The sequence below is a fragment of the Hydra viridissima genome, unplaced genomic scaffold, assembly GCF_058129835.1.
Source record: "Hydra viridissima isolate aposymbiotic clone 2 unplaced genomic scaffold, HvirCarnegie_v1 scaffold_4, whole genome shotgun sequence".
Classification (NCBI taxonomy): Eukaryota; Metazoa; Cnidaria; class Hydrozoa; order Anthoathecata; family Hydridae; genus Hydra; species Hydra viridissima.
Window position 1 is genome coordinate 1414446 of NW_028324303.1, and position 15990 is coordinate 1430435.

The 15990-nt window shown below is 29.5% G+C and overlaps 2 protein-coding genes across 6 annotated transcripts; one reads left to right on the forward strand and one right to left on the reverse strand.

The window, feature by feature from the left end:
* The first annotated feature begins 293 nt into the window (after positions 1-293).
* On the forward strand, positions 294-3256 carry LOC145191378 (uncharacterized). Its single transcript, XM_090085303.1, has 6 exons — positions 294-963; positions 1050-1123; positions 1244-1400; positions 1474-2640; positions 2761-2837; positions 2935-3256. Exons 1-6 carry the CDS (start codon positions 672-674, stop codon positions 3190-3192), a joined length of 2025 nt encoding a protein of 674 aa, XP_089941429.1. The 5' UTR covers positions 294-671; the 3' UTR covers positions 3193-3256.
* A 7308-nt stretch (positions 3257-10564) lies between these two features.
* On the reverse strand, positions 10565-14294 carry LOC149889348 (putative glutathione-specific gamma-glutamylcyclotransferase 2). 5 transcript variants are annotated; one of them, XM_090085329.1, is made up of 3 exons: positions 14188-14294; positions 11497-11756; positions 10565-11210 (listed from the first exon to the last, which is right to left on the reverse strand). In XM_090085329.1, exons 2-3 carry the CDS (start codon positions 11704-11706, stop codon positions 10746-10748), a joined length of 675 nt encoding a protein of 224 aa, XP_089941455.1. In that variant the 5' UTR covers positions 11707-11756; positions 14188-14294; the 3' UTR covers positions 10565-10745. The 5 variants fall into 5 exon arrangements, with proteins under 5 accessions (XP_089941455.1, XP_089941454.1, XP_089941452.1 ...); XM_090085328.1 differs by lacking the exon at positions 14188-14294 and adding an exon at positions 13287-13402; XM_090085326.1 differs by lacking the exon at positions 14188-14294 and adding an exon at positions 12301-13394.
* Between the last annotated feature and the right edge of the window lie 1696 nt (positions 14295-15990).

Sequence of the window (15990 nt, forward strand, 5' to 3'; positions counted from 1 at the left end):
AAATTCCTGACCCCAAAACAGCCCAAAAAATTTAATTTTAATTTTTATCCAAAATTTCTTTATCTCAGGACATAAAGCTCATAAAAATGAACATCTGTACAAAATTTCAAATCAATTGGACAAATACAGCTCCCGCAATCTTATCCAGAATATGAAAAACTTTACAACAGAGAAAAATGCAAATAAAACTTTATATTTTGAAAATACAAATATATTAACACTTGAAAACAGGTTAAACCCCCCCCCCCCCTTTTCATATAATGTTCCTTCTTCATCATTGTGCTTATCATCAAACACTAGTCAATTCTAGGTCGTTTAGGTTGAAAATTTGATTACTTGAAAAATTTTTATTACAAGATGTTCAGGACTATTATACAGACAATATTATGAAAAGAACAAATTGTTTGGTGTACGTCCTAATGAGAAAATCAATTTTTAAAGGGGATCAGGGCAACTCTCTCTCCCTCCCCTTGCCCCCTTTTATTTATTTTAAAAAAAAATTATACCATCTTAAAAAAAATCAAACTTGCAAATGTCTTGGCGTTCAAAAGATATGACCATATAAAGTAAAAATAGTCAAAGTGTTACTAAATTTAATATGTATGAATGTATATGCTTTAGTTAAAAGCCTATTTATTTGCATTTAAACTAGCATAATTAATATAGTTAACATGCCAAACAAACCAAGGGATCATTTCTCTTCAAGAAAACTTATTTGCGTTTGTTGTGGTGATAAGAACTTAAAAAGTACTGAACTGGTAACTGGAAATCCTTTAATAATCTTGATTCAACTGTATGCCAACACTAACTATAATCCGACACTTCTTTCCAACCCTGTTGGGTTATGTTCAAGCTGCAAGATTTATTTGTACTGTGCTAAAAAAGGAGAATCTTTATCACTGGTTACTTTAGAGAGGTGGTTGCTCACATCAGAGAGAATAAAATTACTTCCAAGGTTTAAAGGTAATACTTGTACTTGTACTTACTTATTCATATAATAAAAGCTATAGGTAACATAAATAAACATTTGTTTATATATATAAATATAGGTGATACAGTGTCAACATGTGATTGCCCGCTCTGTATCATGTCAAGAGATAAATCCAAATCTATAAACCTTCAGGTAATTTATAAAGAACTCATATTTGTAGTTTATTTATTTACGTTTAAAACATTTATAAAGTTATAATTTTTATTATAGTTTAAATAAGTATATTTTAAATAAGTATAGTTTTTTATTTAGGATGTATTAAACATGTACATTAATGAACCTGAAGTACCAAAGGAGGTTATAGATAAAATTTGTTTTACTTGTTATCAAAGAATTGGATCTGGAATTCGACATCCCTGTAGTAAGAGAGACATTGTACAGAACCTAAAAATACTGCTAATGTCAACAGGTAAGAGCTTTATTATAGCTTTTTGTAAACCTAAATTTTTATGTAATCCTAGAACATATTTCCAAATTTTCAGGTTTAAAAACAGTTGAGCAAGTACTTAGCAAATCTCTGAAAGAAATTCAACAATTTAAAAATAATGAGTTAGACAACACTGTTACTTTGTCGACTGGAGGAACTCCTTTATGTCTGCAGATTGGGAAAAAGCCAACCCTTAAAACTATCTCTACCCAGACTTTCTATAATATCAAAAGAAAGCATGATATGTCAGACTGTACTATTAATTCAATAGCAATGGAATTAAGAAAAGATTTGGCTAGATTAGGTGTGGAATCTAATTCTTCCAAAAAAATTAAGATATTGTCACATGCTTTAGATAACTATTACTCAGTGGAAAAAGTGGAATTTTTATCCAAAAAAAAAGTTAAAGAAAATGAAACTATTGAAACCGTTATTAAAGATCTAGTGTATGTCAAAGATCCAATATCTCTGGTTAATCATGTTTGCACTGCTAGGGAACTTGAAATCGGTAATGTTATTATTCGTGTAGGAATAGATAGTGGCCAAGGATCTTTAAAAGTTATTATGAATGTTTTTAACAGAGAAGTAAATTATGAATCCAAAGAAACCAAGAATACTGGAGTAAACAAAGTTATAATATTGGCTTTTGCCAAAAATGTTTGCGAAAGCCACACAAATTTTCGAATTCTTATAGAAAAAACAAAGCTAAATGATTTAAAGTTTTACCTTGCTGCAGATCTTAAATTACTCAACATAGTTTTAGGTTTGTCAGGACACGGGGGAAAATATTCATGTTTATTTTGTGATGGTGATAAAATAAATCCCGGAGAACTGAGAACCTTTAATATGCTAAAAAACTTGTATAAAAACTTTGCTGAAAGTGGATTTAAGAAAAGCTCTATGCAACTCTTCAAGAATGTTATACATCCATGTCTCCTGGTTGAGTCTGGAGAGATGTATGTGCTTGATGTAATCCCTCCTCCAGAACTTCATTTGCTGATGAAGATTATAACAGAGATTTCAAATGTCTTGTGTAAGGAACCTGATGTTGCTCTCTGGTTAAAAAAACATGGAATTATTTGGCATGGGTATAATGGAGGTGGACTGGATGGCAGAAATGCTAACAAAATACGGAAGCTTTTGCCAGATTTGGAAAAATTTATCTTAGATAATTTTTCTTCTTACCATCCAGTTGTTGAACTGTTAAAGTCTTTTTCTACAGGTAAATTTTAAATTTAATTTTTACAAAGTATTTATATATTAAAAGTAAATATAATTAAAAAAGAAATATTTATTGAATCAAAAGCAATTTCTCACAAATGACATTAAAATTTACATTTAGTAGTAAATATGTGTTTCGGAATGAGACTCCATGAGGGTTATGCTGATGCCATTGCAACATATATAAGGAAGTTGAAGGTAATAGTTACATAAATATATAAACAACTCATATATTCAAAAATAAAGTTTTAATCTTTGTGCGTATCAAGTGGCATCTTTTAAAATGTTAATTTAGGAAAACCAAGAGTATGTAAAGACTAGATTCAACCACAATCTTTCTTTGGGATGGAAAGGTCATATAATTGAACACCATCTTGTCATGTTTTTAAATAGAACTAAGCTGCCATTGGGAGTATTTTCTGAACAATGTTCCGAATCTGTTCATCATAATATGTTGAAAACACTGAGCAGATTCTCAACTTCAGAGTTCAGAGAGAACCATGGAGAACTTCTTAGAAAGGCAATAGTTGAATATTCAAGTCATAGAATTTAGATTCTTTCTTTGTTTCTATCTTGTATATTATATCATATAGCTTTGAAGATTATATTATACTAATTCAGAGTATATATGTATATATATATATATATGTGTATATATATATATATGTGTGTATTTATATATATATGTATGTATATATATATATATATATATATATATATATATATATATATATATATATATATATATATATATATATATATATATATATATATACAGCAGATGATTTTATATTGTACCATAAAATATAATTATATATTTAAAATTATGTTATACAAAGTTATACAAAAAAAATATTGCAGGTTAGGTTTTATTATATCAATAATATTACATATTAAACTTTTTGTAGTTCTACTTTAAATAGTCATATCTTTTAAACACCAAGATATTTTTTATTGAATTTTTGAATATGTATCTGTAGTTTGATTTTTTTTAAGATGGTACAATTTTTTTTAAAAATAAATAAAAGGGGGCAAGGGGAGGGAAAAAGAGTTGCCCTGATCCCCTTTAAAAATTGATTTTCTCATTAGGACGTACACCAAACAATTTGTTCTTTTCATAATATTGTCTGTATAATAGTCTTGAACATCTTGTAATAAAATTTTTTTAAGTAATCAAATTTTCAACCTAAACGACCTAGAATTGACTAGTGCAAACCCCTTCCTTGTTGCTCAAAGCTTTTTTCTTTGTTTTTTAAACTTTTCAGATGATTTTATGTCCATAAGCTTTTCACGTAGCACATCACTATTTTGAAAACCGTTTTTAGTAAAATGTCCTGGTAAAATTCCTAAACTGTGAAGAACATCTATCATACCAGTTTTACCATCATTAAACTGTATGACAGCAGATGCAACACTAATTTCAAGTGTTGACCTACCCACGTACACATTTTTTGGGCATTTTGTCCAAATTACATTATTGAGCGATTCATTTGCATTCTGTGTTTCTCCATCAAGACATCTTTTTAATAATTTGTTTGCACCAAGATCTTTGTGTGTGAAAAAATAGGTTTTATAATTTCACAAACAGCTTCTGGAATGTTTATACTGTTTTTATAAGTCAAAGTTTGATTAATCTTGTCCCTTTGATATTTACACCACGAATCGCTAGTACGAGGACAATACTTATGGCGTTCTTCATCGCTGCTGCTTTCAGAACAGTGATGAATTAGTCCTGCTATGGATTTTTTCATGCCATACAAATTCCCTTTGTTTTGTCGTATACTCATTCCATAATAGTTTTACAATGTATTAATGACTTTATCTGTCATCCTTCCTTTTCCAGTAAGTCTTTTACCATCTTTTAAAACTTTTCCCTTGTACAATACTTTAAGAGAGCGTAAACGAGACCCAACTCTTTTTTGAACATGACTGACACATTCACTTTTTTCAATTTTATACCCTGGGTAAACATTATTACTTTCTATATTTTGGTAAGACTTACTGTCACCATCACCACAGTATTTTGTATAACGCAGTTTGTTAAAAACAGTTGATCGTTTAAATATTTGCAATGCCCCAATAGCTTCCATTGCACCTGCACTACCTTTGTGATTAATTGGGCAAATATGTGATTCTACCCAGTCATTGTATCCCGGTATATCTTTGTTTCTCTGCCAATATTGGCAACTTTTACAATCCTTTATGAGAGTTTGAGTGTCAACACACTTCCCATTACTAATAGCTGTAACAACACCGTTCAGCGAGGAAAAACCGCGTCGCTGCCACATTCCATCAACACTTACAGTAACATTTTTTATATCAGGGTCACCAATAGTAGACTCACTTGTACGTTGTGCTTGTGCAGCTGCTCACTTCATTGAATCTTGGGCAACTTTGATATAAGACGAATGCAATTTATAGACAATGTTATTGTATGTTTTTTTTTGCATTGGTGGTGGACTGTTTATTATGTTACAAAAACTTTCCATTGCAGCATAACCTTTTCCAATTTCTCTGAAAGCTACACACATTCTGATATTAATGTCAAACGATTTCATGCCTTGTGTTTCATTATCACTGTTTTTTTAAATTTTTTTTGAGGTAAAAAACTCATTTTGCCATTGACATTTTTTTGCAGTGCAAGACAAAACAAGTTGATGTGAAAATCCTTTCTTTCTTGATAAATCATTATTCAATTTTATTAAAGATTGGCATTTATGGACAAGAACCAACAAGATTTAAAATTGAACTCAAGACATCAGAATTAAATATAATGTAACATTCAGGATTACTATCTTGACTAATACTTGGAGTATCAGAAGTAGGTAAATTTAACTTTTCAGCAGATGCTGATTTGCTTGAAGAAGTATTTGTTAGAGATGTATTATTTGATGTATTATTTGAACTTGAAGTAGTATATTCAGAAGTCAAGTGAATTTTATTCGCAAGTAATCTATAACATTTACGTTTTTTGCTTTTAGACTTATTTCTTCTTTCTGCAGAACCCATGTTGATAGTATGCACTTTTATCGAGTTAATATATAGTAATAAACCAATTCAACAACGTTGTTCTTTCACACCATGTCATTTAAACATAGAAAAACAAAAAACAAAGAAGTAGCTATTGGTTTGAGTGCTTAGATTTTGTAAAATTTAGTTAAAATTGCCTTATTTTGACGTTGCTATGAGCGTTGCTAGGGGAAGCAAAATCACCCTACTAAGTTTAAACTGTTTTTTTTAGGCCTTTTTATGTTTTTTGTAAAATAATATGTATGTTTTTAAAAACAGCAATAGTTAAAGTTTTTAACTAATCAACTTTTGAAAAACTACTTTTTTCAATGTTTTTTAGCAGTCTACCACCTTAATATGTTGTTCAAAATGTATGATAGTATTGATGAAAATTAAAATAAATCGGAATGTATATGTGTATACATTTCGTCATTTGTTTATGGGGATTTGGTAATACCTAATTTCACAATAGGGTTTTAGAGGTAATTAGCATTTTATGCACTCACGTAGCAGTGCGCCTTATTGACTATAGACAAACGTTCGGGTTGACATGTGAGCGGTAGCGACTATTCACAGCGTCAATACTCGCATGCACAAGAGTACACAAATGAATTTCTGTTTTAAAAAATAGATGTGTATGTTTTTAATACATACTATCAATTATTTATTATATCCCGCAAGGTTCCTGGCCTGGTATTGGTGCTGTCAAGAAGTTAGCCGCTACGGCCAAGGTAAGTGACGAGGATGCAGGCGAATGGATAAAGCGACAAGCAATATGAGAGATAAACTTGCTTGCTCCGCGGTATGTTCCACGACCCACTTTTAATGAAGTCTGACCTAATTCAGTTTATCAGACCGACTTGGTATACTTACCAATTAATAAGCCAAGTCGCAAAACTAACAAATACGCGCTGACTTTTGTCGACATTGCCTCGCGATGTAAGGAGGCTGAAGCCTTGACAGATGCGTCATGGCAGGGTGAGTACTAATCGAGACCAAGGAATTTTAGAGAAATTCAACCGGATATATCAAAGAAAGTTGCACAATAAACTTCTCTCTCTGCTTTTTTGTAAAATTCTAGGAGACTTTACTTCCCTTATCGTCATTTGTTCTTCATTTGTTTTCATCAGGCGAACTCGAAAGTGGACGTTGTTGTGCAACCAACTTTGCAAGGTCACAAGAAGTGTATGATAATAAAAATGTGATCTATCAGAGAAATCAGCTTGCACTGAGTGATCGCGGGTTTTTTAGAACCCATTTAATGACTATGGCTATTAATAATCACCTGTTTTAGCCTAAACTCCTAGCGTTTGTTTAGGCACTGTTTAATTCATAGCGCAGATTCTTTGTAAGCACTACTCCTTGAACATTCTTGGACCTGGTTTTACTAACACTACTGGCCTCTTGGAAGAAGTGTGTCTTACTTGTAAACCTACAAACTCTGCTATGAAACTACGGTTATACTAATTTTTGAATTTACCAACAAAGTTCTGTAATAAAATATGTACAGTTGGGGACAAAATAGTAGTGGCTAGTAAAACAGTGATTTGTGATAATAATTTTATGTAAACTTAAATATAAGTTAATAAACTTAGGCATAACAGTAATACAAACACTGAATGACGAAATGGGAGTAAAAAATGTTGGTAACACTGTTAAAATTACTTTAGGGAAGTCCCGAATTTTATATACGAACATATCTAGATTTGTAGGTTAAAATAACCTATCTGTTGTTTCCTATCAATTTATTTATATAAGCTTTTTGTTTATTTGGTTTTAGTTAGACTAATTAAAGGTAAGATTAATTTTAGTGTTGATTTAATGAAATATATAAAATAATCCCGTAAATTTATTTTATAAATAGAAATTATGGGTCGTGCAAAGCATTATAGTGCAGAAAAGAGACAACTAATTGTTAAATTAAAACAAGAAGGGAAAACATACAAATTTATTCAAGAGACATTAAGTTGTTCTCCTATGATGATTAGAAATGCTTTAAAATGGAAAAATGTAGGCGAAACAAGGGCCGAAAACTAAAAACGACTGAACATGAAGACAGATTGATAAAACGTGCTGCTGTTGCCGATCCTTTTGTAACTTCACGCCATATTAAAGAAGATTTAAATTTAAGCGTTTCTTCGAGAACAGTACGTAGGCGGTTAGTACAAAGTAAATTAGTCGGCAGAAACCCAAGAAAAGTTCCCCTTTTGAAAAAAAGGCATGTTGTAGCAAGATTACATTTTGCAAAAATCCATGCAGATTGGCCTGTTTCAAAATGGCATAATATTTTGTGGTCTGATGAAAGCAAAATTGTTTTATGTTAGGCGGTCTGGATGTTGTCCGAGATTTACTGAAAATAGTGCATAGAAAATATTTTTAACTTTTATAACCACCCTTTTTGGGATATATGATGTTGACTTTATAAATGAGCTTCCTCGAATGGGTTGATATTTTGTTATTGATAGATCATGCGACACACATTGATTAAGACTCCAATCTGACTGATGCACAAGGTTATTTCACAAACTTAATTTATTTTCTCTACCATAAAGCAACACAATCTTTAATCTCGCTTTTAGCTTGCGATGATAAAGAATTCATTATTTTAGTTCTCAGAAAACTATTTTGATAAATATCTAAGACTTGCATATACATTTTCATTTTTGAGTTCTTTGAATAGCTCTACAGCTAAAACTATACTAAATTTTATTTCCATCATTATCATTTTGTATCAACAAGTAGATCATATCAACAGCCTATGGAATTTCAGTTACAAGCACGCGTGGGTGCTTTTCTAGAACATGATTGAATGGGATAAATCTTTTTACTAGGCTGATATCCTTAATTATAATAAACTTTATGGACTCTTGTTATTTGTGGGATCTGTAAACCTTCACGAAACAAAAGAGTTTTTTACTGACAACAAACCGGTTGAATTCCGGTTCAAACCGGTTGTATGTAATCATAACTCAATATATTTCAAAATGCTTCCCAGTCAGTAGCAGTAAGCAATAAAGGTTCCAGAGGAGCTATTATTGATTTAAGCCTAGGTAGAGGCCTAGGTTTAGGCCTTGGAGCAATTGATTGCACCGCTGCTACTCTCAACAAAGCAATCTCTTTACTCCTTTCGGACAATGTCTGAGCTGTTATTGTATCGATTGCTTATATATATAATCTATTAATATTGTAACGCTTGGTATATAATGAATATATTTTTTTCTCTCTAAGTAAAAATATTATAGAAATGTTAGTTGTGTTTGTATCTCAACCGTTGGTTGAGACATCAGTCAAACCGTGTGTTTGCGTATATTTTTTCTCTCCAAATAAAAACAAACAAACAAAAAATAAACAAAAAAAGTTTATATTAGAGAATATTAATATAATTGTTATAAACAAGATGTCTGAATATGCAGTTCCATATGCACATAATGAATATTTATCATTTAAAAGTCCATGCGAATCAATATGTTTAGATTGCTCTAGTCATATCCATAAAAAGAGAAAGTGGGTAATAAATGGCAAAGCGGTTGTCATCATGGTGTATCGTTCATTAGGGGTTACTTGCGCCAAATTTAAAGTATCGAAACACAAGTAAAAAAACTAAAATCTCTACAAAAGCAAGACGCTCTAACTGAAATCCCACCCAATGTTTCACGCTTTGTAAGTTTTTTTATTTTAAATCTGAAGTGCTTTGGTACCAATAATTGGAAGAGTTTTGTTAGAATCGTAACGAGTTGTGTAAACATACCCATTTGTGCGTTTCATCTAAATTTTTGTTGTTCACAATTCTTTTGAAATTTTTATCTTTTAACATTTAACTCTGTCCCATATGATAATTACATTTATTATATTTGTTATATTTATTATATTTATTATATTTATTATATTTATTATATTTATTATATTTATTATATTTATTATATTTATTATATTTATTATATTTATTATATTTATTATATTTGTTATATTTGTTATATTTGTTATATTTATTATATTTGTTATATTTATTATATTTATTATATTTATTATACTTATTATATTTATTATATTTATTATATTTATTACATTTATTATATTTATTATATTTATTATATTTATTATGTTTTTTTTCACAATGTTTCAAATTGAGAATTTCGCTTAGAGACGTTGCGCTTCTTATGCGCTACGAAAGGTTGCGTTTACAATGGCCAAAACTTAGTAGGAAACGATTGTTCTTGGGTAAACTCTTCAGCCAGACGCTAAATAGTTGCTGAACTTTCATTGCTTATAAATGAAGTTTTCCCTGTAGATTTTTGATCGAGGTCTTGATCTACCTAAATCTAGATGGATTTATTCGCGCAGTTTAATTTGAGGTTAAAATCAATTGTGATTGTTAAATTGTTACTGACACCATTAGCACAATCAGAGAGCGTTCTTCTGATAAGAAAAACAAGTGAAAAAATGGTTTCTAATCTTCATCGACAACTCGACAACTCGACAACTCGACAACTCGACAACCTAAAATTCTTAGCGAAAGGTAAACAATCTGGGCTCAGTTTTTTTTTTTTTTTTGTATTTTTTATTACATTTGTTAATAAAATTAAAACCAAAGATTTTAATTTTATAAACAGCTTTTTTTAAACAGCATCTTCAAGTTAAAGCAAAAAGATTATTAACGCAATATCAAAAACGCGATATCAAAAACGCGATATCAAAAGCGAAATATCAAAAACGCAATCTCAGCCTTTTTGAAATCATCGTGCTCAATACTGTTTTTGAATCAAAGCTTCGCGATCTTTTTTTTCAATTTTATCAAACTTATATCAAATTTTAAGAAAAAAGGATGAAATTTAATTAACTAATTAATTATGCAAATATTTTATACTTGCATAATTATCAGGATTATTTTGCGCCGAAGGGTAAAATACAACAGTATCATTAAGGACCATTTCAACGGTCAATTCTTTGTTATTGCAAAACTCATTACAAGAACTACAATTCTAAAAAATTCTTTAACATTAAAAGCTTATTTGCAAACGAAACGAAGTATTAAAACAAATATTTAACAATTTACAAGATGAAAAAAAAAACAAAAAACGATTAAGTAACACTATTTCATTATACGTTATTTATCTTTTTCTCAATTTCTGTTGAAACTTTTTTTCTAAAAATGTCGTACTCTAAAAGTTTACACCACGGCAACACGTTATTTGCATCCAACCCAGCTTTGATTCGAACAAGTTGGTCCAAAGCGTAAAGATGATCGTCTTTTTCCTCTGGCAATTTCTCCCGCATAAAATCAGTTAGTCGTATTAAATATTCAATGTTATGACCGGATATTCCACAAGATTGAACAATTCTATCAGCAGCCTCTTCTAAAGGCAATTCACCAATAAAAAACGGGTTTTTTGATGTGGCACAATACATCGCAGAATTTATAATGGTATTAGTGGTTTTTATGTGAACTGGAACAATAACAACTTCAAAATAACCTAGTTTTTGTTCACGTGTTTGTAGAATAGAGATTGCTTTATGAACTTTATCAATATCTTTGATTACGTACACCCGACCCCAGCAACGTCCCTAAAATACAAGTAATCAATATACTTTTGAAAACGGAGTTGAAAAATCATTATCAAAAAAATTTTAAATATTCTTCATCATCGATTTGTGTCTACGTGTTTGATGTATCGATATAACGATATATCGAATTTATAATGTGAAATGCTTAAAATCATTTTTAATAACAGTAAAAAAATTTTTTAAACTTTTTTCTTTATCAAAAAAAAAAAACAAAGAAAATAAAAAACAAAAAAACAAAAACAAAAACGGAATAAAGTAGAATAAATAAAAAAAAAAAAAATAGTACTTCATCACTTTTTATCATTGTAACCACTAATCCTGGTTTTTCAATTGTCCCTCTATGGTTTGGACTTCCTTGGCAAAACTTTCTTTCGTAACCGTCAATGTAGCCGAGGTATGAGGTGTCGTATTCGAATTCCGGATGCCATGCCAAAGAGCCATAGCCAAATACATTAATACAACCTTGTTTATTTAGCATTTCTTCTAAGTTGTCCATTATTTGAATTTAGCTGACACAAATCAAATATAGGTTGACAATTTACAGATCTATCAGAAAAAAAAAATTGATTTATAAAATTTTTTTTTTCGTTAACATGCCAAATTTTGTTAAGTTTTTTGTAAGTCCCAATTTTAGATTTTTATTTTACTTTTGGCTATAGCTTTAATGCTATTAAAAGGCTTATAAAAGTTGTCTATAAGCTCTCTATTATTACATAACACTTTGATGTAGTTCCTTTGAATAAGTACAGGAAAGAAATAAATGAAACAAAAAAAAAGATGTCATATTTGAATCAACTATATAAACAATCCAAAAATTTTGAAAATATTTTGTGATTTCGCAATCTAAGTAAATTTAAAGAGATTTAAAACTTTCAACCCCCCCCCCCCTCCTCCTATGAGACCATCAGTTTAAACAACTATTTAAATCAAATGAAACACCAAATTTGTTTTACAAAAGTTCATTAACTGAAACCAAGATGTCAAGGATCCTTTAAAAAGTAAGTTTTCGAACTTCGAAAAGTAAGATAGCATATCAAATCATAAGACGAATGAGGAGGGAAAGTGGGTGATTGAATCTTTATCTTTTCACCTTTAGAATGAAAAGGGTCTTGATAACTAAAAAACTTCAGATAAAAGTCTTAATTCCCAAAGAGATCAACCTTCTTTATAACTAGGCATTTTAGCATGACCGATGTCACAGTAACATCAAGAATGCGAGATAAAGACCAAACACTCCTCTCTAGAATGAGACTTCATGCCACAGATAGTTCATATTTAAAGCTTGGCTTTAGAAAGATTTTTTAGAAAGTTTTTTTAAACCAAACTTTAGATTTAAAATATATCACTTGAAACTTCCAGTTCAGTTCATGCATTCGGGCCTAAAAAGAATATTCTAGAATTTAGCATTTTCTAGAATTAAACACTTTTAAAGAACTGATGACACCCTTTTTTTGACTTCTTGACCACTCATTCCTAGAGTTTTCTCTGCTGCCTAAACTAATTGTTTTGTTAACTGACCAATTGGTACTACTAGGATGAATTCGATAACAAACACAACTGGTTTCAACTGCTGAGAATAAACAGCGTTTTTCTTGTTTGTGATTAAAGAGCTGGTAATTAGTAAATCTAGCCCTGCTTTCAGACATTTTGACCGTTCGAATGGAAATCTTTCTTTCAGACATTTTGACCTTTTTTATTGAACTTTTATTTTCTTTTTTTAGCGAATGGTTATCTTTTTTTCATCATTCGAGTTTCATATTTTTATGCAAGAAGAAGCAAAAGAAGTCTCAGTTTTTCTTTCTAAATTTCATCGGCGCATATTTTGTAGCTACGAGGAAGGGAATGGGGTAAGGCTAGGTTGAGGTGCGATGTATTCTTTTTTAAGTCGAACAAACGTACAAACAAGATTTTGCTTTTGATGTTCATCTTTTGGATAGTTTACATCGAATGTTATGATAAGAGATGTAAATATTAGCTTTTCGAATCTCTTTTCAAATGCGCTTAACTTCAACTTTTTGCTTTCGCTGTCCCAAAAATTTCTAAATGGAGAAAATATCGATTTCTATAGTAAATTACTTATGTGTTTTTTAATAGCTTGACATCTAGTGCAGCCGTGTCCAACTCGACTTAATCCAGTCCAATCAAATATTTTCTGCTGTCAAATGTTGTTTTAAATGTTGGCCTAAAAAAAATAGTGGAAAAAGATTAAAGGAAAACCCAGAAACTTTATTAATACGTCAAGTAATTAAAAAAAAAAGATATCAATAAAATCAGTTACTTAAAAAAAGATACCTAAAGTAAAGGAGTTTGCTCAAACTTCGCTTGAAAGAAAGACGAGCGTTTACTTACAGCGGGAAGAAATATTTACATTCTAAACCGCCACGAAAATGAATAAACTACCATGAAAATGAATAAAGAAACTCAGATGATTAAAGTTTTTTTTAAATATAAATTACTCTTGTTTATTTATGAACTGAAATAACCAATGTTTGTTTACAAATCCACTTTTTAAAACTTTGAAAAAAAAAAAAATATTTTTATAATCAAAAACATTTTGTATTTTTGTTAATAAATGCCAATTTTTATCTTAAAAGAAGGTTTGACGTAATATTGCCAAAAAGCTGGTGGGAAAAAAAACAATAAAAATCCATCTTGATTTTAAGTCACAATGGCATTAAAGTTGTATCATCGAGACCATTTATAGCAAAACCAATCAGCAAAAATCTGTTTTTCAGGTTTTAAATGAGATAATAGCTTCATTATTTTACCAATGATTATTATTGAAAATAAAATTGAATATTCTTCTTCTTCTTTCAAAAAAATTTAAAATCTATTTAAAAGTTTTCAAATTTACAATTTACTTCTGCATCGCAAATATCTGAAATTCTTGTTACAATAAAAGTTCTTCATACATTGTTAACAATTTACTTCAAAAATAATTTTTTTTTTTAGTCTTCCGATGAAAAACACTACGTACTTTTTGTAATTTTTTAGATTATTCAATGGTAGATGACCAATCACTCGATGCATTGAAGTTGAATGACTGGTCATTGAACATTGAATCTAAAATTAATATCTTTAAACGTTACAATTAAGTTGAATGAAGTTGAAGGAAGTGGAAAACTTGTCAAATACTCTCATTAGAATATCCTCGTCAGCAAATACAATATATATATATATATATATATATATATATATATATATATATATATATATATATATATATATATATATATATATATATATATATATATATATATATCAATAAATCCAAATTTTTGAAAAACTTTTGTATATATTGCAGTATCGCATATAAAACATAACGTATTTTGCTTTTTTTATTTCTGAGAAAAAAAACACTAAATTTTGAAAAAAAAAAAACCAAAAGGCATTTTGCGTTTAAAAAGCGCAAAAAAAAAAAGATTTCTTAACTCCAAAAAAACTCAAAATTCACAACAATAACATAAATGACAACAGCAACCAGCTCATTAATCTCAGTTGTGTCCATATGCATCAACAAATATAATACAAATTATGATTATTTTCAAAAATTTTGCAGCAAAAGTGTTATTTATAGAAAAGCATTAATAATAAAAGTTGTCACTTGTTGCTTAGTTATGATTTCAATTAATCCTATTCATGGTTTTGTTAGACTTTAATCTCAAAGTTTTTTTGCAATCGCAGCACAATCTGAAACAAAAGCTGTCAATGTCACGTTTGACTATAAGTCCAAAGGGTAAAGTTGAGGCGCTGGCATAAAATTCTCTTTTACATTTTTACATTTTTCAAAATTAATAGTCTGTGTAATATGTAAAATATTATATGATTCCACTAAAATAGAAGATTAATCACTGCCCCACCCCCCTTTTTAAAAAAGACCAAATTAAATCCGAGTAAAGAAGTGCTTTAATAAATCAACATTCGCCGCTTTTGAATGACTATTATTGAATACGCAACGCTTTGATCAAAAATTTATTTACTAACATATGTGAAAACAATATTTATTAATATATTTATTTAGTAATAAATATATAATGTACTAGTAAGTTGTGATAAATATATAACATTTGTAACTTTTATTCATCAAAATGTAATCACTTTCTTATACCGTTTTTTTTATATTAGGTATATATTTGCCCTCGTAATAAAAAAAATCTATTCATAAAACTTTCGTATGACTCTCGTTAATAAAACCCTGCCTACATTTTTCTAAATCTAAACTAATTTAGGGCGACCGGGAGCATTACACAAAACATTATGTGTGGCAAAACGCTCATGTTTTATTTAGATTTTTCTGTTTGAAGAACGGTTTTGTTATTTCCCGCATGGTACAATAAAAAAGTTCGTAGGTATTTATCTTGACGAAAATATGACATGGAAAACTCATATTAATTATTTATCAACTAAAGTTGCAAAAAGTATTGGAATCCTCTATAAGGCCAGAAACTATTTAAATAAAAATAATTTAAAACAACTATACTACTCATTTATTCTTAGCTATATAAGCTATGCAAATATTGCCTGGGGAAGTACAGGTAAAAGTAAGTTGCAACGTCTTTACCGCCATCAGAAACATGCAATGCGAGTAATATATTTTTTAAATCGTTTTTCAAACACAAAATCTTTATTCAAAGATATGAATGTATTAAACGTTTATGAACTAAACTTGTATAATACTTTATGTTTTACGTTTTGTTGTGTGAACAACCATTTATTAAATGTTTTTAAAGATCTATTTACCTTTAAAGTAAAGAATAAATATAGTTTGCGAAATAAAATC

Bases quoted from the DNA above. Each gene is read 5' to 3' on its own strand.
- LOC145191378 (XM_090085303.1), top strand. From the start codon at position 672: ATGCCAAACAAACCAAGGGATCATTTCTCTTCAAGAAAACTTATTTGC. The intron at 964-1,049 runs GTAATACTTGTA...ATATAAATATAG, and splicing joins ATTACTTCCAAGGTTTAAAG to GTGATACAGTGTCAACATGT. The intron at 2,838-2,934 runs GTAATAGTTACA...ATGTTAATTTAG, and splicing joins CATATATAAGGAAGTTGAAG to GAAAACCAAGAGTATGTAAA.
- LOC149889348 (XM_090085329.1), bottom strand. From the start codon at position 11,706: ATGGACAACTTAGAAGAAATGCTAAATAAACAAGGTTGTATTAATGTA. The intron at 11,211-11,496 runs GTACTATTTTTT...CTTGTATTTTAG, and splicing joins CAATGATAAAAAGTGATGAA to GGACGTTGCTGGGGTCGGGT.